The sequence below is a fragment of the Vicugna pacos genome, chromosome 8 (genome assembly GCF_048564905.1).
Source record: "Vicugna pacos chromosome 8, VicPac4, whole genome shotgun sequence".
NCBI classification, from domain to species: domain Eukaryota; kingdom Metazoa; phylum Chordata; class Mammalia; order Artiodactyla; family Camelidae; genus Vicugna; species Vicugna pacos.
The window spans coordinates 54,766,193-54,793,203 of NC_132994.1; the positions used below are offsets into that span (position 1 = coordinate 54,766,193).

General features: G+C 35.7%; 1 protein-coding gene across 3 annotated transcripts in view; it reads right to left on the reverse strand.

Annotated features, from left to right (window-relative positions):
- The window catches only part of MAP3K5 (mitogen-activated protein kinase kinase kinase 5), a 174,686-nt gene that overhangs the window by 76,525 nt on the left and 71,150 nt on the right, over positions 1-27,011 (reverse strand). For all 3 annotated transcript variants that reach the window (XM_072965903.1, XM_006200085.4, XM_015235835.3), the window contains 6 exons: positions 23,739-23,932; positions 22,788-22,956; positions 21,462-21,568; positions 18,744-18,914; positions 8,764-8,876; positions 1,412-1,571 (listed from right to left, as the gene is read on the reverse strand). In XM_072965903.1, coding sequence (XP_072822004.1) covers positions 1,412-1,571; positions 8,764-8,876; positions 18,744-18,914; positions 21,462-21,568; positions 22,788-22,956; positions 23,739-23,932 — 914 coding nt within the window. The remainder of the gene's footprint in view (positions 1-1,411; positions 1,572-8,763; positions 8,877-18,743; positions 18,915-21,461; positions 21,569-22,787; positions 22,957-23,738; positions 23,933-27,011) is intronic.

Sequence of the window (27,011 nt, forward strand, 5' to 3'; positions counted from 1 at the left end):
GGACAGCCCTGTTCTCAAGCTGCACCTAGTGCCAAGAAGACAGAAATGTAAAAGGTGTGATAGCACTGTGAAAATAAATATCCACGGAGCTGCAACTAACAGACATACAGCTAACAAAAGTCATACACTCAACATCAGTAGATATGACTAAAGAATGACGGAAACACGAAAGAAGAAAAATGCCTGAGATGAAAGGATCACATGTGTGTATGTAACAACATCTGTCATCTTCTCTCTGGGTGCAGGGCGGGGTGTGAGGTCACGGTGTGTTTTACCAGCAGACAGGATTTGCGAGTGTCCCCAGGTAGAGGAGAAGACTGAAGGAAGGGGATGCTCAGCGTGTGCTGAGACACAAAGGCACAAAGCCAAAATCTGGCGTGTTCAGTGGAAACAGAGAGCAGCATAAACCTAGGGTGTGACAAGAGCTGAGCTTTAATGACTAAGGGCAAGCCTTGTTTGCCACGCCAAGGAGATGGACTTTATCCCTTAGGCTGTGAGGAGCCATTAAATGATACTGATTTAAAGATTTCTGTGGAAGGGAAGGACCAGACATGCATTTTAGAAAGATCATTAAGGGAGTGATGCTGAAGAGAATTTGCTAATGAAAGAGACCTGAAGGTGAAAAAGCACTTTAAGAAGCCATGAAGGTCTACTGTGGTGGGCATCTCCTCAAACAGTCCCTCTGATGAAAAAAAAAACTCCATGGTCTGAGCTCTGAGCTGCTCTAAGCCTTTCTTGATATCACAGTTAACCTTTTAAAGTCTTTATAGCTAATGGTCAATCATTACATGTGATGCATAATAAAGTTAGCATTAAAAAAAAGCAGTCCTGAATGCAGATGGAATTTTGCTTTCCTCTCTCCAATGACCGCATACATAGTGATGAGACAGGTGCATCCCAAGAACAATCTGAAATTAGAAAAACACACAAATACAGGAAACACATAAAGGCGTCAGTGAACCCTCAGTCAAAAGAAGTGAAAATCGAGAAGGAGAATTCCAAAAGTGAGATCAGATCCTGAAGGAAACAAAGGACACGTGTTTGGAGCAGAGGCCTGGAGGCTGAGAGGGGAAGAAGCTTGTGAAACTGCTGATTCGAGTTGCAGGTGTAAAATTCGAGGCCTCTGCATGATTCAAGTGGGTAACATTGGCCAACCTGGGCTAGTGGGTTGGTCATTGTGACAGAAAGGCTAAGCTTGGTGGCCAGCAGACATCACCTGTGTCTAAAGTCATTAGAACCTACAGACAACACATTTTATTTATGGGCATCGATCATTTTTTCCTCTAGATTCTGCATTTTATTCTCTAAGCAAATAAAATCACCTGTCGGTTCAACAAATTTCAGTTTAGAAACAAGTGACAGGAGCTTTCATTAAAAATAAATGCATAAACATCTAACAATCTCCTATTACCATGCTGGTGTCTTCAGTTTGAAAAGCTTTTCAGATGCTTGAATGACTCTCAAGTGGTCATTGGCCAGGACACTTGCCCCCAGAAAAAATCCAACTTCCCAGTAGCTCTGGAGTTTTTCCAAGTTTCCCTTTTTACCAAGAAGGCTACTTAGCTTCACGCCTAGAAGATGAACAGGAAGAATAAAGTTACAGACACACAGCAGACAGGCAGAGCTGAGTTTTTATTAAAAAGCAAAATTAAGCTTTCATTCCTCCTTTAAGATTAAAATAGCCTGAAGTTTCTGATTCTAAAAAGGGCTTATGTTCATTGTAAAAAAAAAAAAGTCAGACTAATCAGAAAGGTACACAAAAGAAAGTGAAAATTTCCCTTTAATGAAAAAACCCCCAAATAACTGCCACTGTAATATTGATGTACATCACTCCAGGATTTTTATGTATGCCTCTCTATGCATATATTGAAAGGTGATAACACTAAATGGCTTGCTCTGTAAGCTCCTTTCCCTTATTATAGCATGGAGTCTTTAGTTACTGGAAAGGGAAATATACTGAAATTCTATCAGTCAGTTGAAATGTATACAGTACATATATCCCACAAGAATAAAATGCTACATAATTAATAACTTATATGCAAAACAGTTATTATACACTTATAAAGTTAAAGAAATAAAGAAGCTGACATAACACTGTCTTGATTACTGAGGCTTTATAACAAGACTTGAAATCAGGTCACGTAAATCCACCAACTTTGTTGTTTTTCAACACGGCTTTGGTACTTCTAGGTTCTTTGTATTTCATTCTAATTTTTTATGTCTACTCTCTCTTGTATTATTTTTGCAATTGTAAGTATGTGTTTGCTTAAAAATAATATGTCCCTGTAGAATTTTTAGTGTCACCAACATCCATAACATTAAAGTGTCATAAAATAGATAAACAAGTTTTTAGTGTATAGCACAGGGAACTATATTCAATATCTTGTAGTAACCTATAATGAAAAAAGAATATGAAAAGGAATATATGTTTGTACATGTATGACTGAAACATTACGCTGTATACCAGAAATTGATGCAACATTATAAACTGAGTATACTTCAATAAAACAAACAAAAATACATTAAAGTGTCAGAAAAGTTATCTGAGATTTGGGAGTAAGATAAAAAGGTGGAACACGTCATTTTAATATCATATGGGGGCATAAGGTACTCAAGGACTGTCTACTGAAAGTGTAGCTAGTTCTTCTCACTTTTTACTATTTCATTTAACGATCTCAGACTTAGAGAAGTTTGCTTGTTAACTTGTATGTTTTTGTTTAGTAAAGATACAGATCATTTCTGTCTAGTGAAACAGTTAATTCCTAAGATTTATAACCTTAAACATATAAACTTTAAAAAAGTTAGTTGGACATAAATTTGTTTTAAAAAATCATACTCAGAAATCTTACTCTAATATTTCTGTGTTACGTTCTCTATGAATACCCTAGCTTCTTAAACACAGTTTGAATGAGACATAGCCTCTTACTGTTTTCCATGTTGAGTTAAATAAAATCTTCTACACGGGGTCCATTTTATATTTCCTGAGAGTTATGAAGTTACCTTTTTTGAAAAGTATACTTTAATGAAACAAAATAATCTTTTAAAAAACTTTCTGCTGCTTTTTATTATCTAATTCCACTTAAGCCCTGAGTAAAATAGGGAAAAGTCCATTTGAGAATTCTTCACATTTTGTGATGATAAATTAAAAAGAGAACAACTTTGCCACCTTAAAATTTCATGAGATGAAAAAAACTATACATGTGTATGCAAAACATCTATGATCTCCTATCTAAACATAAAAAATACGACAAACACAAACGGAAGGAGAAAGTGCAGAGGGAAAATTAGATACAAAAATGCGTGTCTCTACCAACCTCAGTTAGAAATGAACATCTCTTTTTTGTGTCATACTTTCAGGACAATGAATCCAGGACTCATGTAGCACTAAACCATTTAAACATTTAAATAGGGACTATGAAAGTGGTTGATAGTAAAATAAAAATATTCGTTTTGAAATAAAATTTCAGATTTATTCTTGCATACCCTAAGTTCATTCAATGATAGTGACCTTTAGTTTTGGCCCCGGCATAAACTTGTCACATGATTGTGATGCTGAGCCATTCAACCTTCGGAGATTTATTTACCCAAATGCAGATGGTGGCTGCTTTTTATTACTGTAAACATTCTTGTACACATAGCTTTGTGCACTTGTTCAATTATTTCTTTGTAATAAAGTCTTAAACCTGGACTTGTTGGGGACAGAAGATATGTTCCTTTTAAGTGTTGATATTATAGATATTATCATGTCTTTTTGTCTTTGCCAGTCTGATGGAGGAAACAAATGGAACTTTGTCTTTTTTTAACCGCTGAGATCGACTGTCTTTTCAGACTGTCTTTTCATATATTTGTATTTCTTTTGTGAATTAACTTATACGTTCTTTCCACATGATGGATGAAATTGTCTACATAAAGACAGTCATCTTTTTTAAGTATGGAGTTAGAACATGGCTCTAATTTTTTATATTTGGGATTTCTCTCTCTCTCCATTCCCCTTCCACCCCCACCTCCCAGCCAAGGAATATAGGAATAAACATCTTAGTGCATAAACTTTGTTTCATATTTAGGATTATTTTCATAGGATAGCATCTCAGAGGTAGCGTTATATTTGGTTCCAGGCTATAACACCTTTAAGGCTCTTGATCTCTGGGGCCAAATTATTGCTGATGGATGACTATATCTTTTTACCAAGTCCTTACCATCTGGATACTTTTCATTATTTAAAAAAAATTTGGCTAAACTTTATAAGCAATGAATAGTACGTCATTGCTCTTTTAAATATCAGTTCTTCGATTCAATTGTCTGTTTAGGCAATTTAAATTTTGACAATGCTCTAATTAGAACTGGTTGACTTCTAAGAATTGAAGATTTTTTTAATAGCTTAGTTTCTATCACAGCTTTTACATCTTGCAGCTGCTATTAGATGCAAGGCTGTTTTAATAGAGAAAGGTAGGAAATGAAGCCTTCACTGAATGCTCATTACGTACTTAGCACTGTGCACAGCACATTGAAAATGTAATTCTTCAATCCCCAAACAACACAGTGAGTTGGAGATTATCTCCCTTTTGCAGTGAGGGAAAAAAAAAAAAAGGCTGAGAGATGTTGAGCAACTTGTTCCAAGTCACACAGCCCTGGTGGAGATTAGATTTTCATCTTAACTTTCCATTGTGAAGAATTCCCAGCATACATGAAAGTAGACAAACTCCTACAATGAATGACCACATATTCAGGAATGGCTAACATTTTGTTATTGCTTCATCTCCCTGAATATTTTTTCTAAACCATTTTGAGTTAAATTACAGATGTCGTGACATTTCACCCTTAAGTACTGCAGCATATATCTTTAAAAATTCTCCTACATATCCTATTTGATTACTGAACCTAACAAAAGTAATAATTTTCTAATATTATCTAACATCTAGTCCTGATTCAAATTTCCTAATTGTTCTCCAAATATCTCTTATAGCTTTTTATTTTCAAACTAGAATCCAAACAAGGATCATTAACTGCATTTATTTTTTATATCTCTAAATCCTCTCTCTTTTTTTTTTTTGGTGGGGCTCTTTTTGGGGGGGCAAGTAATTACATATTTATGTGTTTATTTTTAATGGAGGTACTGGGGACTGAACCCAGGACCTCATGCATGCTAAGCACTCACTATACCCTCCCCCGTCTAAATCTCTTTCAACCTAACCAATCCACCCAGACTTTTTTTTTTCCTATGACATTGACCTTTTGACGAGTCCAGGAGGGAAGTCCAATAGAATGTCTTCACATTCTGGATCTGTCTGATGGCGCTTCATGGTGTTGTTTGATTTATTTCTCTAGCCACTGTGATTCCTATTAACTAACTGTTAGATCTTAAGATCCAGGTTAAACATTTTTGGCAAGACTATTTCACAGGAGATGCTGCCTACTTCACAGTCACCATATCAGGTGGCATAAGCCCAGCCATCCCACTATTAGAGATGCTAGTTGGATCACTGACAGCTGGACCCTGCAAGGGATATATACAAAGGATAGCACAGGTACATTTGTTTCTTTGTGATTAACAAGTAATCTCTGGGTGAGCTTCGGTATCATGCAAATATGGTAAACGAAAAAAAATTTTTAAAGTAAAGATTCCCACTTAATAGTTTTAGTTCTATTTGATGATCATTTCAGAATGATTATTTCAACATCACTATCATCAGCTTTATTATTCCCTTTTGTTTATTGGCTACAGTTCTTTTGAAGACTACATTCTCCTGAAGAATTACATAGTAGTATGTAGCATGCCTTAAGAAGACCTTTATCTCCTCAATTGGATGAACTATAGTATCCCTTTAAAAGGAAGGGAAAGTACTAAATTTTTTCCCTATGATTTTCGATTTTCTGAGAATTTGGTCACCTTCACAGATGACAATTGAGTTGTCTTGTGGTTGGTGATGAATTTTGTTTTTCTTTTCTTTTTCTTGATTATCTGTATAGATTCATGGATTTTTATATTCAGTAAAAAATTTTATTTTTATTGCTCCTTGCAAATAAGATTCAAATGATGGTTTGTCTCAATTCCAATCACACTATTCTTTTATTACATTATCATCCCATACTGTGTCACGGTTGAAAATTCCACAGAGGATAGGAGAATCATCTTCTGTCTAGCTAAAGTTTGAATATTAATTTTAAGGGTTGTGAAGCTGAAGATAGGATAAAGATGTAAGATGTGGTTCTGTATTTTTAAATCCTAGTTCTAAATAGTCCAAACATCAATGATTACTCAAAAAACTGGGAAAATAAAACACAGATCATGAAGCAACTAGTCATAACCTCAGACAGACACACAACTAGAATTAAGACTCTTTCGGCAACAGCTGATGACCGTGAAAAACTGTTCTTACATTAGAGGTCCTAAACTTAATATAATATTTGGAAAGCTTCAGATTTAGTGATCATCTTATGACATCTTAATTTTTAATTGTTTACTCTCTATAAATAAATCAAACTTTAAAATCCATCTAAAGAAAAGATTTCATAAAGAAAAGTCTGATTACTATTAGAAATTCAGTAATTCAGACTAATTTGTATGCTTGCAGGCAACCAACAGAAAAAAAGAGAGAAGATATAAATTACTGAAAATTTTGATTAAATAAAGAATGCAACTGCATATCTTTAAAATATGTCAGATATGTTACTAGTCTTATTTTATTATACACTATTAGTTAATATTATTATTATATTAAAATATTCATTTATTTAGTCAACTTGTTTTTCCTTGAAAATCCCTTTAATCCTATTTCACCACATAAAAATTATCTTTTGGTCCTCTTATGTTAATTAGCATAATATATGACTGAGTAGAATCTAAATTAGTGAGTTTTAACTGCCTTTTAGTTATTAAGGACATACAATTTAGAGTGTACAGTACAGTATTTTAGAACCTTAAAACAGCTCTTATAAGAGCTAAAAATTCATTGTCAAGTCATATGTTAAACAAGGTTTTGCAATTTCCAAAATTAAAAATTCAACTTTATATGTTTTCAAATGCTTGTTCAACATTATTATTATGAATGAGTTCTTCTTGGAAAAAATCGAAGTATGTTTCCTTTACAAAGTTACAGTAATCACAGTTCCTCAAACCTCAGAGTGCTGACCATCCTTTTTTCCCCTAGCTTTTTAAAGATATAATTGACATAAAATTGTGTAAGTTTAAGGTATACAAAGTGTTGATTTGATACACTTATATCTGACAAAATGATTACCACTATAGCATTAGCTAACACTTCCATCATGTAATATAATTTCCATTTCTTTTGTGTGTTGAGAACATTTAAGATCTACTCCCTTAGAAGACTGATGACCATCTTAATCTACATTTAACTTAAAAATGAGAATTTAGAATAGGTACATTTCAAACCATTCTGTTATTGCTCTACTTACACATGCAAAGCAGTGTAAATTTCTGCAGTGATCTGGAAGATTCAACCTCAAGTTCAAGAACAGAGCAATACAAATGATTTTTAGATCACCAATGTATAGGGAGATTTGGTTAGTATAGAGTTTTTTAAAATAACCTTAAATAGTAATTTCCAAATAGCACAGATTGTAGTGTATTTTTTCTGATTTCATTTGCCAACTAAAAAAATTATTTCAGATAAAACTTTGTGCACTGAATACCATTACAATTCAGTAGCAACAAGCATTCATTCTTTTAGTCTGGGTCTTTTAAAAAGTACTTAATATTCAAACTTTACTTGCCTTCAAAGACTTTCCAGAACATTACATAAGGCAATTTTACAAGCTCTTCCCAAATAATGAAAAGAAAAAAAAAAAATTCCAGGGCTCATTTTCCTCTTTGCGAAAAATTGAGCAAAACATTCTCCAGTTAAAAATCTTAAAAGTTTTTTCTACAGTTCATAGCTTCACACCATTTTTTTTTCTCTACGAAAAATATGGCAAAATATTTCTCTGTCTGCAGTAAAAACTCCTACAACAGTTGGAAAGGTTCTCTGAGAGAGGGTGGTTAGGCACTCAAGAGAGTGCAAAATCTGATTACCTTAGACAATATTCAGTATCTAGAATCTTAAAAAATGCTGTCAAAGCCAGAACCAAGGAAATCACACAAAACGTGTTCAATAGATGTCTTAATTTTTTAAAATTCCGAACAAGAGTCAGCATATGAGACAATGTCCACTGATAAAAAGGACAAAAGCACATTCTATCAATGGCTACGATTCAGAGATGGTCTCTGAGGAGAACAGTCACTGCCAAGACTGCCATCTGCTTGAGCTGTTGTTCTAGGAGCTTGGGAGGCTCGACCTCCAACTGCCCTGAAATCACAGGGGCAGGTGCGCACGTGAAACAGAAATAGGAAATATCACATTTTTTTTTCTTTTCTTTTTTTGTTTTTTGTTTTTGAAGCACCAGGAAAGCAAAATCAATCTGAAACAGGAAGCTTTCCTGATATTCCACAAAACACTACCTTATTTGGGAGTTGGGGGACTGAATGCAGAGCCCATATTTTTCATACTAGTTTGAGCTGGAACAAAAAAATATTAACTAGGGGATTTTTAGAAGCAGGTAAAGTAAACTAAAAAATTGAATTACAACCCAATGTCAGAATTCTGCACAACGATGAAACACCAAACAAGGAGATGTAATTCGTTTTTTTCTGGAAAGTCAGATGAGATAGAAAGCAAAGGGACTATCTAACAAAAAGTTCTTTTTCTTTGCACCAAGTTGGGTCCAGTTTCTTGACTTCCATGTAAAACATCAAGCTGTAATTACCAACTTTTCGAAGCTCAAAGGAAGATTCAAACTGGTGCCCAGATGCCAGGAGGAGGACCGCATAATTAATTCCTGACTGTAGTGTTGGCTCAGATTCAAATGCCTTTTTGAACCTATATAAAAAAAAAAGTACAAGTTTACTTTCTCAATCATGAAACTCTGAGTTTGCAATAGCTTCTGTTTGCATAACTCCAAGGCCTGAGCAAGTAAAAATATTCCACTGGCCTTCACCCCAGAATCTAGTGTGCTATTAGGATTTAATGCTTAAGTAACTGCATATCCTCACCCTCTGCAACAAGACATTCCCCCCTACTTAACTCAACCTCACCATAGCAGCTCCAATCTTTAAAAAAATCCTCTCTTCAACAGTCTTCCAGAAACGTGAGAGAGCGTGTATATGTGAGCACGTGTAAGCACTGAAAATTTAAAAATAAAAACCTTGCATGTATTTTAAAAAGTGATTTTTAAAAAGCTTTAAAAATACAAGAAGCGATGAGGAAGATCATCTGGGTAACACTGAAACAATCACTTCCATAAAAGTGATATAGACATGCAATAAAGAATGTCAATTGCAGAAAGAAATCAAGAAAAACAGAGACTGTGCCTGTGCATACTAATTTTGGCTCAAAGAGAATGAGAACCGTTTCCTGAATATGCATGAAACTGAATATCAACCTTTAAAAATGCTTCAGCATTGGAAAAGACTTCAGTGTTTGTACATCCACTGTATTTTCAAAGTAAAAGTTCCTAGGGTCCGTTCAAGGGTCTTCTCATATACATCATTTAACAGGCATCAATATTCAGTATTATTTCATTTGAGAGCATGAAGAGCAAAATTTAAATAAATGTCCTGGTGACTAATAGAATCTGAGACAAACATGAAAAATGACATCTCTATGTTTTAAAAAATCAGATTGAGGAAAATATAAAGACTAAATGAATGACCATTTAATGATACCAAAAAAGGCCATTTAGGGAAAAGCACATTAAAATTCCAAGATAAAGGCATTTCTATTAAAATCATTAATTGTGAAAATAAAAGATGGTGGCTGGCACAACAGTGTACCTTTGAGTACATTCTTGGCTTTTATATACACTTGAAATTTTCCATAATTTAAAATGGTAAGTTAAACTTCAAAACAAAAGGAAAAGTACAGCTTTGCTGAATATTGAGAATCATGTGTCCTTTTTAAGGGTCTTACTTTTTAAGTAGCACAAATTTCTCTGAAACAAAACAAAAATCAATTAAACATTCATCTTACCTAGTTGACTCAAATAGTTATGTATGTGGAATAAGAAAAAAAAATTTCCAACTGTATCACTGTTGCTGATTAAAAAGCATTTTTATCTCTCCAGAAGTACAGGTGTTTCCCAAATCTAAAATGGAAAAAGCATGTACCCAGACAGCTGCTATCCAAAGCAGGTCATATCAAGGAAGGACATGATTTATAAGTCTTATACTCATATAAGACCAAAGGTCTTTGTGTTTGTTTAGAGGCAAGTAGAAGGTTCCAATAAAGATACAGGAGAAGAAGGGAATGAATACCTTTGTTTTTACCAACACTTTATACTTTCTACCAATTCATATCAAGATATTCAGTATTTTTCAACAAATAAATTCTTTTCCTTTCTTCTAAGAGAAAAGAACATGGGATGTTTCTCTTACATATATTCAAAGAAAGATGCGAAAAGCAAGACAATCCCAAATTAATGAATAAATATTGACTAAGTGCTTCCTATGTACCAGACTAACCAAGATGAAAACTGGGGGTTTATATCTGTTCTTCTGTTACCATAAATAATATATTTTAAAATATTTTTAACCAAAATATAAATACCAATATATTAATAATATATATTTTCTATGGCCCGTAGCAGTCCATAACAATAAGCTGTACAAACTATGGAAGCTAAAAGATAATGCAAGGACATCATTAGAGCAATAAAAGAAAAAAGCAAAAGGTGTAAGAAAGTTTTTAAACAAGTAAAACTGGCAGAATTAGTTGCTAGACGATCCTTACTACAAAAAATACTAAAAGTACTTCTTCAGGCTAAAACATAGTGATTTCAGTTGGGAGCACTGAACTGCAGAAAGAGCATCAGAAAGAGTAAATATCTGACTGAATGGAAAAGATATTAACTATTTTAAAACTAGTGAATATTTAAACTGCTCTAAGTTTCTTTCCTTGCTCAGGAAATGGTGACATACAAATTTAAGGTAGAACATAGAAGTCAAGGATGTAGACAGTCATTTTTGGAGAACTACTAAAAGCGTAATATAAAAAGTATTACTAAATTGCTAATAGAGGATAAAATGTAACATTACATTAATAGAAAAAAGGGGGGAATGGAGGACAAAAGGAACAAAGAACATATGAAATAAGTAGAAAATAAATAGCAAGATGATAGACATAACTGCAACCATCAGTTACCACATTAAATGCAAATGATCTAAACACTCCAAATAAAAGAGATCTGACAAATTTAAGAACTTTAAATTTGTTAAATTTAAGAACAGCTGCAAAACACAAGAAAAAAAGAAAGGAAAAATTAAGAGACTTAACCACAATGCATTTAAAAGAGACACACTTTAAACATAAGAATTCAGTTAGGTTGAAAGTCTATCACTCAAACAGTAACCAAAAGAAATCTGCTGTGATTATATATTAATATCAGACAAAATTAACTTGAAGGCAAAAATTATCACAAGATATAAGGAGGAACATTTCATAATGATAAAAGGGTACATTTGACAGGAAGATTTATAATCCTAAACATACTTATTAACATGGCTTCAAGATATATAAAGCAAAAATTGACAAAGCTAAAAAATATATAGACAAATCTACATTCACAGCTGGAGGTTTTAAAACACTTCTCTCTTGATGATAAAATAGGCAGACAAAAATCAGTGAAGATATGGAATGTGAATAACATGATAAACCAAATTAATCTAACTGACTTATGTGGAACACTACACCCAACAACGGTGGACTATATCCTGGGCTGTAAAGGCGCCTCTCATCACAACAGAATTAAACTAGAGAACAAGAAAGAAAGATATGTCTGTAAATTGGACAGCCTACTTCTGAATAACTCAGGGGTCAAAGAAGTCACACTGAAAATTAAAAGATATTTGAGCTGGGTGATTTTGAAAGTTCAATAGATCAAAATTTCTGGGATGCAGAACAATTTATATCTTTAAATGCATATGCTGGGCAAGGAGTGAGACTGAAAAAATCAGTGCCCCTAAGCTTCCATCTAGAAATATAACAGCATATTATCCTCAAAGTAGAAGGAAGGATATAATTAAGGAAAGAGCAGAAATGAATGAAGTAGAAAGTGGATGTGCAATAAAGTAAATCAGCAGAGCCAAAAGTTGGTTCTATGAGAAAATTATTAAAATCGATAAACTCCTAGGTAGACTGTTCATCAGAGAAAGAGAGAGAGAGAATACAAATTAGTGTTATGCAAAACTATCAGGAACAAAAAGGGGGGCATTATAAATCTTCCTGTCAAATTTAGCCTTTTATCATTATGAATTGTTCTTCCTTATCTCTTGCAGTAATTTTTGCCTTAAGGTCAATTTTGTTTGATATTAATATATAATCACAGCAGATTTCTTTTGGTTAGTGTTTGAGTGATAGACTTGCAACCTAACTGTATTCTTATATTTAAATGCATTATAGTTGAGTTTCTTTCTTGAGCACTGTTTACAAAGCATTTGGGGGAACACTGTGTTTTACTCAAGTCTCCAATTATCCCAGAATTGTTGGTCCCTTAGGAGCCATCTATATCTGGACACCAATGAGCCAGGTGTCAAGCTGAGTTGCTAAAAACTCTTAAGGTTTGGTATTCTAAGGATAAAAGGCATCCAAAATTTGGAAACGCACTTAATAGACACAACAAGGACTAAAGAAAAATGACATCAGTGGAATAATGGTGAGCTAAAACTCTGGTGGGTAAGAAGGGTAGGAGAAACAGAGATAACATGGAGAAAGGTAACTCAAAGCTAAGAAAAAAAAAGGGGGGGCTGCTAATTTAGCAAATGGAAAATAGACATTGGTCTTTATTTGTATGTCAGTTGGTTGGTTACATAACTCTTCCTGAGTAAAGCCAATCCTATTAATAATATAAAAACTAAACAGTTACTAGGCACACATTACTGTTTGAATAGCACTGTCACTGACGTAAAAGAAAATTAGTTGATAAGGCAAAGCTGTCTGTTCTTTCCCAAGTTACTATGGAAAAGTGAACATATTAATGCTAAAAACAGACTTAATGCTTTTAATTTCCTGGCTATGGATCTTTTTGGCATTACAACAGGGGAGATATGATTATGCTAATACAGTACAAGCACCTAATTTCCTGTCAAAGACCTGAAAATGACTTCATATCTCCCCTTCAGAATGAGATATCGTCATCTCTAAAACCAAATTTGATTTCAAGCAATCACTGCCTATCCCACGTGACCCCACGACAGCTGTGGTATATGAAATTCAAGCAAGGCCTGTGTCCAAACATACAGATTCTCTGACTTTTCCCTCACTAGCTAAACTCTTTAGCTAGGTCCAGAAAGAAGAGAATGGAAACTCAGGAATATTTTAGAAAAAGGGAATCGAATTACTATCCATTATCTAGTCAATATCCATTTTGAACATGGATAAATACAACACTATATGAAGATACACAAAATATTTTCACATATTATACGCTAAGGATATAACTCTGAGGGTCTACTAAATTCCAGGATGTTAACATATGTTGCTTCATTTAATCCTCACAACAGAACATTCATTCCTGCTAAAGTGAGAAGTCTAAACCATTTGTACTAATACCATCTTCCTTGTCGGTGATTTGTGTAGTAATGGGCTGATGATGAAATCCTCGAAGCATAAAGAAATGTAAGGAAAGTGTGGTGTTGGTTTTTATGAGTGTTTTCTTAGTCCCAAGAAAAAGATACAGAAAAAGATGGCCTCCTTTTCTCTCGTCTCAGACTCAGGCATAGCTAAGTTCGACTGATGCCTGAAATGGCCCCAGCCACCTTGCAACCCTAAGAAGGCCAGACTGAGGGCAGAGCCACTCAGAGCAATAACCAGGAAACAGACCCACCCAGCTGACAGTTTTAAGCTGCCAACTCAACCTACGCCTGACTCAGCCCTATTTCTGGACTTCATGTTTTAGGAAGTGCATTTTTTATTGCTTAAGTTCATTGGAGTAAGGTATTCTGCTATGTGTTGGATGCTAAGAGCATTTTAACTCATCTAGGTGGGTATTATTCTTATTTTTCAAACAAGAAAACTGAATTTCCTGAAGGTTAAGTAACTTGCTCAAGATTACACTGTTTCCAAGTATTGGGTCAACATTAATTTCATGTCAGTCTCCTAAAAGTCCAGGCCTATGGAACAAAACCGTACAGATATTCCTAGAAATGTCTGTTCCTGGAAATTCCAGGAAAGAGAGCTTAGGATATTGTAAAAAGAACACTGGACCTGAAAAAATTAGACTTGAAATTTTATTTATCACAAAACATCAAGAAATTCACTAATGTTCTTTGGGTTTCACTTGCCTAAGTTGAAAAATGGGAAGAAAAATGTCAGCCTTGCCTACTTCACCAGGGCCTATAAGCCTCCAATGGTTAAGAACATATACCAAACCCTTGTGTGGACTCTGAAGTTTAAGGGATTGATCATTATTTCTATCTATTGAACCAACACTCGTGCAACAAAATGTTCTCAGTAAATCATGTGGCATATGAATTCAGCATAACTATTTTGCGGTTATTTCTTTTTTAGGTTAGGTTAAAACAGAAATTATGGAGATAATGTTGGCAATGAACTTTTCATAGCCCTGCCAAGTCACGGTCCATAGTATGGTCTTGGGTTATTCCAGTTAAGTCTGTCACTTCAGAAACTCTGTGGCCTTTTTTCAGGATGTAAGTCCAGGCTCTTGGGTCACAATAGCTCCTACTTTGAAAGCTGGCCACCTCCCAGCTTCCCCGCTTATCCTCACCTGGCTGTTTACCCTGCCGCAACCCCAAACATCTCCCCAACACTGGTGACAGGTACCACTGCTGCTTTCTTTAACTGATACTTAACTTTATATAGAACAGCTATGATAAAAAGCTACAACCTTTTCACAACTAAAAGCTAAACTCAGTTCAATTCCTTAGAGATCAAAAAGGCATTTTTCATACCATAACTTGGATTATAGATACTTAAATATAGAAAAAGTAGCATTATTTTAGACATCCACAAGAGCTTCAATGACCCAAAATAACTAAGGAAGTGACAATTAAAAACAGCAAATGTTAGAGAACTACTCTTTTTTTATACTTAAATCAGCAGGATGTGTTCTTTCAAACCACTCACCCTCTGTCCCGGATAAGATGCAACAATTAAAGTTTGTTCTACAATATATCACGATTTTGCAGACTTAAGAAACCTAAACTACACTTTTTTTTCTTATTTTCTATTTTCGTAATCTGAATCCTATGTAAGCCTCTCAGAAAACAGGTCTGCAACGGAAGGTCTCCTTAGAAGTAAAAAGTGCCCTGGTATGGTTCTCCTACCAGCTACAATGCTCAGAGGAATGTCAAACTTTCCTCCTGTACTGTAAGGCAGAAAAGGAAACTCATTAAAGACATTAAATGGGAGAGCCTCAAGAAAGAGTTCTATGTGCCTCTGTAATCACAAGTGCTTGGGGCTCTTTTTCTGAGTTGCAGCTCTTATCCTTACACTTCCCATGATCGGTAGATGACTGTCCATTCAAGCCAACAGAAAATGATTCAGGCTATGGAAAGAGTCCTTGGAAGATGCTTTCGGGTCTGACTGCCAGCCACTTACCCCTTATCCCATCCCGGCATTTGACAAGTGAAAAGTCAGAAGCTTATGGCTCAAAAAAGGTCAGTTGAAACATCCCTTTGGGACCCATGACTCAGGAAATGCATAACCCTGGGTAAGTATGGCCAGATGCCTAAGAATCTCAGTAACACCCTCTTGTGTTAGCACTTCGACAACCATGCTTTACTTCTCAGCTCTAACAGAAAGGGGCTGGGGGGAAGGGTGCGTTGGTTAGGGACGATGCCAAAACATCAACCAAGACTGTGTATTTTTGTGGTACTGTGGGAGTTGTTGGATCGAAACACTAAGAAATACCAAGATGGCTTTACAAGTGTGAAGACATGAAAAAGCACCCATTTTAAAATGAGGGGAAATCTTCTTAACGACCTTTAGGACAAATGGATATAATGACAATTATGGCAGGTTATAGACAGGTAACCTATCTACGGTAGAAATAATATTCTTATATTACTCAATAAATCAGTGAGTGACACACCAAGATTAACTCCTACGGATCCTCCCATTAAAGCCTTCCTCCCAGGAAGGCTTTGAGCCTTCCCTGTTCTTACTGGAAAATCAATAAATAGCTTAAAATGAAATAATAAAAAACTGACATCTTTAATTTGACCTGAAGACTTTGAACACAAAGCTCTTTTGAAAGTTAATATTCTTCCGCTAAATGGGAACCATAGAAAAAACCAGAATTGGAAAGTATAGAAAGTTAAAACGAAAACACACCAGAAAAAAATTTTGTTCCTTACTGAACTTTACCTGACCTTGAAAGCTCTCAGTAGTCTAAACTGTTTGGTTTTTCAAATGGAGAAACACTTCTAATTTATTCCTGTGCACAATGCACGCTCATTTCTTAGAAGATGTTTTTCGTTTGAATTCACCGACCATTAAAGTCAGGCTTTAAAAAATTATCTAAGCATTTCATCATCGCTACCAAATCAAAACATTTATACCAACACAATGCTTCCAAACATCGGATTTTAATTCTCCTACAATTAAGATTCTTCTGGAAATATTTTCCGGAAGAGGAAATTTTCCAGTAATAGAAAGTCTGCATAGTTCCATTTCTCTTTTGTAACAGCAGAAAAAAATTTGGTTAAGAGAAACTGTAAAACTCTCTGGATTGTAGTAAAAAAAATATAATACAAATTTAAAATTCTGAACCAAAACTGTCCATGAAAGTCTAGGAAATCACTGTCGCCAAGTTTTCCTCCCTGGTTATAACCCATTATCCCAATTTCAGTCATCCATTAAACTTCTAGGATGGCACAAGATTTTGAAACATTAAGATTTCTGTTTCACAACTTTCAAAATGTTATAGCTGTCATTGAGAAACACCTGAACTAGGTCAACCTCGTTTAGTATATTTCTTTAAATCAAGGAATATTTGGGAAATGTTTTAGAAATACTAAAAAGTACAGAAGAATAATGTAAGCGACACCTCCCATCGACATACCCACCACTCAGCTTAAGAAATAAAATATTTTCTTTAATTTTTTTTTAGGCTTTTTTTTCGGTAGGGGGGTAGGTAATTAGGTTTATTTATTTATTTTTACTTTATTTTAATTAGGTTTATTTACTTTTTATTTTTATTTTATTATATTTACTGGGGACCCAGTACCTCCTGCATGCTAACATGCACTTTACCACCTGAGCTATACCTTTCCCACGAGAAATAAAATGTTTTAAATATTCTTGCAGCTGCATGTGATGCCTTCCGTGATTCCTTTCTACTCCTTCGCCACTGGTACCTGTCATACTGATTGGGAATTTATGGTGTGCATTCATGCACCTATACTTTTACTAGGTGTGTACATTTTTAGTTTCTATAAACAATATCATGCTCTGTGTATCCTTCTGCCATCTTATTTTGCTCAACTTTTTTTAAACACTGAAACCTTTATGTAGAGAAACTTCAAGAGTGTCTCTAGGGTATATTACTAGGAGGAGATCTGCTGGATCTAGGGTAAGCTGTCAGCTTTTCTTGACAATGCCAAAGGCTTTAAGTGGTCAAAACATTTTCCACCACTACCAGTAGGGACTGAGACTCCCATTTCTCAAATAGCCTTGCCAACAACTGAAATTGTCAGAGTTATACATTTTTGTTAACCTCCATAGTGTTATAAGCAGGAGGATCAGTACAATAGAATCTACCCTGACATTTACAAAAGCTAGCACCTTGATGAGCAATGCAAATTTTAATGGACTCTAGTTTCCCAATCTCTTCTTTTTGAATGGTTTATGATATTTTTTAAGCCTTGTTTAAAAATTCTTTCCTATCCTAAAGTCATAAATTCAGTTTGTATATCTTATTCTAAATATATCTTTCTGAGGATTTAAAAAAATATTTGATCTTATTTCACTTGGATTTTTTTTGTGTGCATGGGTTAAAGTAGGGATTCATTTTTATTTTATTTTTACAAGCAGATAAATTTTCTCAGGACCATTCTTGAAGAGTCCATCTATTTCACTCTGGCTCATGAAACATATCATATCATAAATCTTAGTCTTATATATACATCTCTGCCTGTTCCAGGCTCTCTCTTCAGTTCCACTGTTTTATTTGTCTATGCCTACACTCCTACTGCAGTATCTTCATTATTACATCGTTATAGTTGGTGTCATTATCTTGTAGAACAAGTCCCTCCACCTTACTCTCCAAAACTGCTTTGCCCATTTTTGGCTCCCCTCTTTTCAAATATATTTTAGAATCAATTTGTCAAACTACATGAAAAGCCCTGCTGTGGAGAATTAACGTCTTCAAAATATCAAGTCTTCTCATCCACAACCTTGGTATATTTTCCCATTCATTCAGGTCTTCTTTCTTGTCTTTCTATAAATTTTTATAACTGTTCCCCAATATTTTGTATTGTAGTATACATTATATTTATAATATCTTTTTTAAAAATTCTGTTTTTCTTAAATCATCATCTATTCATCTAATTTACTCAAAATTTCTCTGCCTTATTGAATGAATTTCATCAAAATTATTTACTCAAGCTATAAATTCCAAGATTTTATTTAATAATATATAATCTAAAGGAAAATAAGAATAATTTAACACTCTCATTTGCAAACGACTTTTTATGTCATGGATTTATCAACTATCTCTCCCTGTACACTTACCAAGATGCTCCACGGTCTCTGCTTTCAGTGTCCATGAAGTTAGAGTCCAAAAACATATCTTTGTAGATTCGACCAACGAGGCAATACATATCCGAAGCCACTTGCCCTTCACTTTGCACCAGGGGAAGCATAATGTCAAGAGCTTTTGCTCTATCTCCAGGGAGATTTCTCCTAAGGTAGAGGAAGGAAACACCACTGTTTCAAAATAGATTACAGACACAGTTTAGGCCAATTATCTTTTAAAAACTCTATTTAATATATTGATTCACATTAGTGAAGTTTGGCAGGATAGAAATAACAATTAGATTTTGATAGTCCTCTGTAAACCTCTGTCCTAAGCCTTTTTCGTTTTTGTTTTTTTATGCTATTGCATGTCTACAGCGTCTAACAAGGATTTCTTTTGAGTTGCTTTTCTGCTAATGGTGATGGATTTGTGCTTACCCATCCACAGTCCTTCCAGTTTCCCTACAGTCCCTATGAAGGTTCAAGTTGGTGGAGTGAGATTAGAAATGCAGTCTCTGGCCCTGGGTGGGGCAGAGTCAACTAATCCAAACAGGGACAAAACCCTGACTACAGATTTCAACGGCTTTTGCTCCAAAACACTGAGCAAACTAATTCACAGACAATTCCAACAAACCAACTTTAACTCGAGACACCTGTTTTCTTCATGTGACCAATGGATTATCTAAGGAAGATGCTTTATGTAGGTCATTTTAAAATTAGCAAGTATGTACAGACAATTCACAAAGATAAACATTCTCTTAGGACTTATTTCTTAAACCTTGAAAACACTATGCTAAACGAAAGAAGCTAGTCACAAAAGACTATATATTGTATGATCCCATTACATGCAATGTCCAGAATAGGCAAATCTATAGAGACAGAAGGTAGATTAGTGGTTGCCTAGGTCTAGGGGATTTGAGATGAAATGGGAGGGAAACTGCTAATGGGGAGGGGGGTTTCAGAGGGTGATAAAAATATTTTAACATTTATGGTGTTGACGGTCACACAGCTCTGTTAATATACTAAAATCCATTGAATTGTACACTTTAAATGAAATTGTATGGTATGTGAAATATATTTCAAGGAAACAGTTCTATAAAAAGAGTTATTTCTATTCTCAGCTACTATTTTAAATCTTTCTGTCCATGAAATTCCTTTTTTACACTTTGTACTAAATATGTTGAGTTTAGAATAATGCTTCACACAAATATATTTATCCTTTCATTCTATTCCATTTTAGGAAAGAGAGACAAAAATATAGATAAAGGAAAATATGAAAGGCTCTCATGGACTTTCACTTTTCATTTCAAAATAGAATATATTTCATTCCACTTTTCATTTCATCTTTTAAAAAGGACTTATTTGAAGCTGGAAAAGGTAACCTCTAGAGGTTTCATCTCACTTTTTCAAATCTAAAGAGAAGGATGTTTAATAAATGGGGAGATAAAACAGACTTCCATTATACATTATTGATAAAGTTAGCAAGTTTTAGAGTTTAGATAGATAAAAAAGGAAAGATGCGACCTTGGCTGAAGAGCATGCTGAGCTTCCTTTGAAACAGAGGTAGGAGGACCGAGTGGTGATGAACACAGACATCAGCATCAGACAGACCAGGGTCTGAGTCTCGGATTTACAACATGCTAACTATGAGCCTTGAGGGAAAGTCACTCAACCTCTCCCAGCTTCAGTTTCCTCACTGGTAAAATAATTAAGCCTTCATGGAAAATGCCCAATAGATGTGATGTCCCCCACGCCCATACGTCTTCTTTTTATCATTCTCTTCAGTTGTAGTAATCACATATATAGTCAACTCTCCACCATAGAGGAGAAGAGCACAATTAAGTTTTGGACAGTTCAGTGCTTTAGGCCTCCCTATGGCCAGAGCAAGGATGGTCCTCCACGGTGGCCCTGGGTAGAAAGTGGCACTGAGGTATGTGCCAGCCATGATGCCAACGGAAGGCCTAGAGGAAGGACTGGAAGCAGTGTTAGTCCTGGTCTGAGCAGATTCATGGACATGAATCTGGACATGGACATAAACCCCATAGCTTTTATTATAATGAGGTCTGTTCAGAGCAATCCCAGTGAACATATTCTCTGGTTAGGAATATGTTCACCTAGCTATAACTGTCCTTACTCTGGTTAATTTTTGTGTAAATAACTATTTGGTGTTGAGTATATTTAAAGATAACATCATATCCATATAATTTTCAAAATCTTAGAAAAATATAAATAGCAAATATAAACTTTGACAGATAAGAAAAAGAATTTTAAGAATTTAAGTATACAATAGCCAAGACATGCAAACAACCTAAATGTCCATTGATAGATGAATGGATAAAGATGTGAGATATCTATCTATCTATCTATCTATCTATCTATCTATCAATCTATCTATCTATCTCACATGTTCATATATATATGAATCACCTTGCTCTACACCTGGAAGTAACACTGTATATCAACTATGCTTCAATAAAAATAAGATTAAAGAAAGATTTAAATATATAAACACTGAGGCACTTTTTTTTACTGGCAAAAAAGCCAGAAAAAGATCAGAATACATGCTTCTTAATTTTACATGGTTGAAGTAAAAATATTAACACTACATTCTAATAGGGAGTGACTGCAACGCTACAGTGAAAACATACCACAGAGAGAATAGGCAGGTTAGAAAACAATGTTAGCCCATTGTGGCTGGGAAATTTTTCTTCTTACCTATTCAGTGCAAATGCACAATGAAACTTCACATGGTGATGGGAGGCCAAATCAAAGGTCGGCAGCTTTTCTAAAGTCTCTACTAGCTTCACAATAGAATCATAGTCCTTCCAAACAAGAGGAGAATAACATAGAATTAAAGCATTAGGAGAAACTCCTGACATGAAATGCCTTTTGACAACCAGATACCTGAACCTGAGAAGAGCATTAAAAAGAGAACTAGAAATTGACACAACATTGTAAACTGACCATACTTCAATAAAAATTAAAAAGAGAGAGAGAGAGAGAACTAGAATGCCTGAACATTTTGAAGAATCTAGAACCAAAAAGAAACTGTTTGTTTGCTTGTTTGAAGAGTTTGGATTACGCAGATAAAACATTAGAAATATTGAGTTACCACATCCGACCTAAAAAACGTAAGCCATCTAGCATGGTAATGCCATGTTGTCTACATGTGGGTGGTTTACTTCTCCATGGAGCCAGATTCCTGGTGTGCAGTGTCTTACCAATTCTTTTCAGGGAAATAATTTCTAAAATATCAAGGATATGGAACAACTGACTAAAGTTCTAAGTAACAAAATGATCTCATTTCAACATCACTAAGCTCTCTAGTCATGGGTTCCTAAGTGCCACACTTCTCAACGTATGTGAATCTCTGTTGTCCATGTGAAACCTTACTTGGGCCTGAATGGTTGGGAATAGGAGACCAGAAGTCACTTAAATTTTACTGTAAAAATCCAATAGTAAATTCCCAACCCAGAGAGGATTTTCCTTCTACTTACCATAATTTAAACATTTTAAGACATATAAAAATTATACGGCATGTTCATGTTTTACATTATATATTTTTAATGTTATTTTTATCATCGATTAATTGCACATTTCTTGCTTCTGGCTAGTTAGATCCAGCACTATTAATTTCAAGCAACACAATTTCAAGGATTAAGAGACATATCCAAAAAGCTCTAAAAATTTCTGGTTTTTGCCAAAACAAAGCTTTCATTTATTTACTGACAGGTGTGCCTGAGGCTAATGAATAGAATAGGCTGGCTGTGGATTAGCTATGCATGCAAATTTTTCTTTTTGTTCTTTTGGAGGAAAAAGTCAAGCCTTTATTGTACAAGTCTTTCGTAATCACTGACGGTTAACTCATATGAGTCTGTTTCATTTATCATAAAATCTCTGGACAGAAAGCATTGGAGAGCCAATAAAAACGTCCATGTAGTGACATGAACGACTTATTAGCTACCTGAAACTGGATGTAAGCATTCCCTTATTCTTCCAACAGGTTATATGACTAAGATTTTACCTCGAGCATCTTCTTACCTGAATATCTCTGTAGGAAAGTAACAGATTTATGACAATATCTGCTGTCAAGACTTCAATATTATCCACTCGCTGTCGAATCCTTGCCAATTCAGCTGCCAACTCTTTACCAGTGTATAAGTTACGAGCTTTCCTGATATCACTGAGTATAGATTCTCGGAAATACTGGCTGTTGGGAAAACACACATTTCAAGGAGTTAATACTAGAAAGGATTTCAATGGAAAGCAATGCTTTTATAAGGAAATGAATGATATTTGCAGCATTCGTGCCTTTCAGTTCATTAAGTTGCATAGAAGGAATACCTCATCTATGTGGCATTAAGAAATTTGGGCATCCTATTCTTTTTACACTCTATCTTGCTTCAGAAAGAATTAAAGATAAAGACACTCCATGTTAATGAATTTTCCAAGACCCTGCAGTGTACCACTTAAAATGCTAAAACTTTGTTTTTTATTTTATGGTTTTGAATAGATATTGTTTTAAATAAACTAGGTGTGCCTGCGATTTGAACAGGATATATAACCTTTACTTTCTGTTTCATCATTGTCATTTATTAGCATAAATGATTGCCCTTAACTAAAATAAAATAATGCTTTCAGCAATTTTTAGTGACAAGAACAAGAGAGTTCTTGTCCTTACTCTAAAAGTCCTTGGACATTTATTCAGGTAATGTTTCTGTCCTTACTTTGAATATATTTTTAGCTCTACCCATTACTATAACATAGTTGGCAATCTTTTTTTTTTTATGATTTTAAGTTGTTCTCCTGTGAATAAAGTGAACAAAACGCAACAGGTGGACCATGGGGCATCTATTTTATCCATTTACAGGACCTTATATATTTTTCCCTGGTTCTGGTCTATGTGCTCTATGTAAGGGAAATCTGATAATATGCACAAAGGAGGCAGACTAACACTTCATTATCCTCACAAATGGCATTATTCAACCTCACCTGGAACTTGCTTGTGCCACCTTCAAAAGCTGAATGAAACGATCCACAAGAGGTAAGCAGATGGGTCCAAGAAGCAGCTCGAAGTTTGGCTGCATGAGCTCCGTCAAACCCTTCATGAAGCTGCTATCACAGCAGTAGACCTTGTTATGCGGAGTTATCATGTAAGGAACAAACGTGTAGTTCCCAGTGCACATCTGTGGAGAGAGGAGACACCAGGAGGCGGTGAGTTGGCCTGCAGACTCCACACGTAACCCCACGTCTTACCTCAGTGGGTCATTTTGAATAATAATCCTGAATGCGAAGGGAAATCAAAAAACCTCATTTCTTATGTATGACCTCTGAGAACATAAATCCTCTCCAATTTCTTTAATTGCTTACTTAAAGATGATATAAAAAACCAGCACGACACAGTTTCCATCAATCAATTAAATATTTATTCATCGTTTCTCATGGCCAAGGCATTATGATATATGCTGCAGGAAAAACAGGGTAATTTAAAACACAGTCTTCAGCCTTCAGGGAACTTCCATTTTAGTCAGAGAGACACAGCATAAATACATAGAAATAATATGAGCTCATGTTTAAGGGCTGCCCACGTGACAGCTCTGTGCGTGAGATGCCAGATCAAGCTGTTCCCTTCCAGGATGCTCTGTCTCAGTCACAGCTCCATTAGTGTCCCAGTTCCTAAATCTAGAGACCCTGAAGTTATCCTGAATGCTTCCATTTCCTTCACCTCCTATAACCCATCAAAATCCTATCTAGTCCATCTCCAAAATAACTCCCATATTTGCCTATTTCCCTCCATTTTCTCTGCCGCACTTCGACATGCCTGGCCCGAGCCACTGTAAGTGGCTTTTAGCTGGTCTCCTTGCATCCACTCTTGCCCTCGAATCTATTATCTACGCAGCCATTAAAATGATCTTTCAACAACCTATATCAGATGACTTTCCTTCAAGCCTCCTCTCCTGCTCCTGGGATAGAGATAAAATGTCCCTGTAGCCTACAAGGGCCTGACTATCCAAACCCTGCCTCTCTCTCTCTAACCTCAATCCGTGTTGCTCTCAGCTCACTCATCACGACTCTGATGATGCCAAGTGAGGGTGCACTAGTGCAAACAAAAGTGGAGCTGGGAAGAATAAAAGAGAAATTGGATGGGACACCCCTGAGTAAGTGACTCTGACTGGAGCTGAGGGCTCACGGAATGGAAGTGAATACAATTTAAGGATTTGAAACTCTAAAAGTTGGGCAGTGGGAATCATGGAACGATAGAGCAGGAAAGAAAACGTAATTAAAGCTGTGCATTTTGACAATGTGGGCAGAAAACAGAGTGAATTGAAAAAGAAAGAAATAAGACTTCAGGAAATTAGGTGAGAAGCTATAAAGCCTGACCAGATTGGCGGCAGCACTAGTGGACAGTTAATGCACGTGCTCGATGTCAAAAAGAATGAGTTACCGAGACTCAGCCAACTGATACAGATATTGAGAGAGAGAAGGAAAGCGACTCCACAGTTGTAAATGGGGTTCCCTAAGAAAGACTGGGATCCTGAACGAAAAGCAAGAACTCAGAAAGCAGACCAGTCAATTATGTATGAACAGATTACACTTGGAGGGCACTTATTATTAATATGTCAGGTCAAACACAGAATCTGAATTCCAATTAAAATATGAGAAGAACTCATGGGAGAGGCTGAGATTTGACCTGGGGTGCGTAGGGTAATGTGCACACTTTTGAAAGGCTGGGATTTATGGAAAGCAGGGCATCTAGAGGGACCATGTTCAAAAAAGAGCTGGATATATATGATTGGAAATATAAAAGGGCTTCAAGCCAACATACAAACCTGGGAATTCTCTTGTATGGTTGAATCTGAGGAAATGGGAGTGACCTCTAAGAGAAAACCCAGAGAGAAAGAAAAAAAGCAGAGGGCTGAAAACTAGAATGAGATGGCTGGAAAACTCGATCACTCTTCTAGGGAGCCCAGGAGCCCAGATAATTTGTTCCATGTCAGCATTACAGAGAACAAGGCATTACTTCTCTTACCCTTTGAACTAAACAAATGAGAGCAAACAATTATTCACCACTTGCATGTGCCAAGGAATGAACAGTCATTATCTTCATGACAGCCCACTGAGGAAGGCGATCTTGTCTCCATCTGACAGGTGAGGATTCAGGTTGGGTGGCCGAGGTCATGCAGCTGGGCTGGGCTGTGCCTGGGACTCCAGCCCAAGAAGTCCTTCTCTAGAGGGCAGGCCATTATTGCTAGGGGGCTGGGCACTGTCCTGAGTGGCCTCAGCATGCTGGCATACCAACCCTTTGCCTCAGGTCACCTTGCACGGAACCCTGCATGAACCAAGTTACTGATGAGAAGTGCCAAATGCCGTTACGGCCGGACTTAATTATTTATGAACATGTTATTCTTTGAGGCACTCATAGGTTAGGTAATGAGGCAGAAACTGGACCTGACTCCCATCTAAAGTATGAGAAGAACCTCTAAAGGTTGAGATTTGATTTTTAAATCAAGTACATGAAATTGTTCCTTTTCCAAGTTCTCCTTCATGGAACAATAATTGGAAGACTGGTCAGGAAGAGAGAAAATAAACATATCCTGCTTCTAAAATGTTACCAAGGTCCCACAGCAGGTCCCCCCAAGTTAATCCTTTCAGCCAAGCTGTTGCCTAAGCAGAAAAGAAAGGCAAGTATATCAAGAGGTTGCTTTTCAAAGCTTCCGGAGCTTAAACTATGAGTGGGTTATAAAAGAGCAATAGAATCAAATACTCTTGTTTCACATAAGCACTCGGACTCAAAATTACAAAAGAAAAGGCTCTGAATCTTCAAGTCATGAAAATAAGGACAAACAGATGAGAAGCCAATAAACCAGAGAAGCACTATTAAGAGTTTTGGAATATTATTCTTCTGTTGCTAGATAACATTCTGTATCCTCAGAAGCCTTAATAGCATGTGTATTTGTGTATAAGACAAGACATAGAATACATTATTTTTGAAATACTGGGCACTGGGGAATAATGTATCTGTGTAAAACTAATTCTGGGAGAGAATGACTATCAGATGTCTAGGGGTGTGTTGAGCACTGGAGGGGTAAAAAGAGAGAAATGAGAGTCATGCTAGTAGTAGAGAAAATCAGATGCCTGAAACTGTCTTTCAATCCCATGGAATAAGTCTTCAGAATCCTTGTTGAAGGTATTCAGCATGCTAAGGATTTCTCCAAGTTCCTGGCCTCACTACAATTTTTTGAGTCTCTTCCACATGTTTCTAAG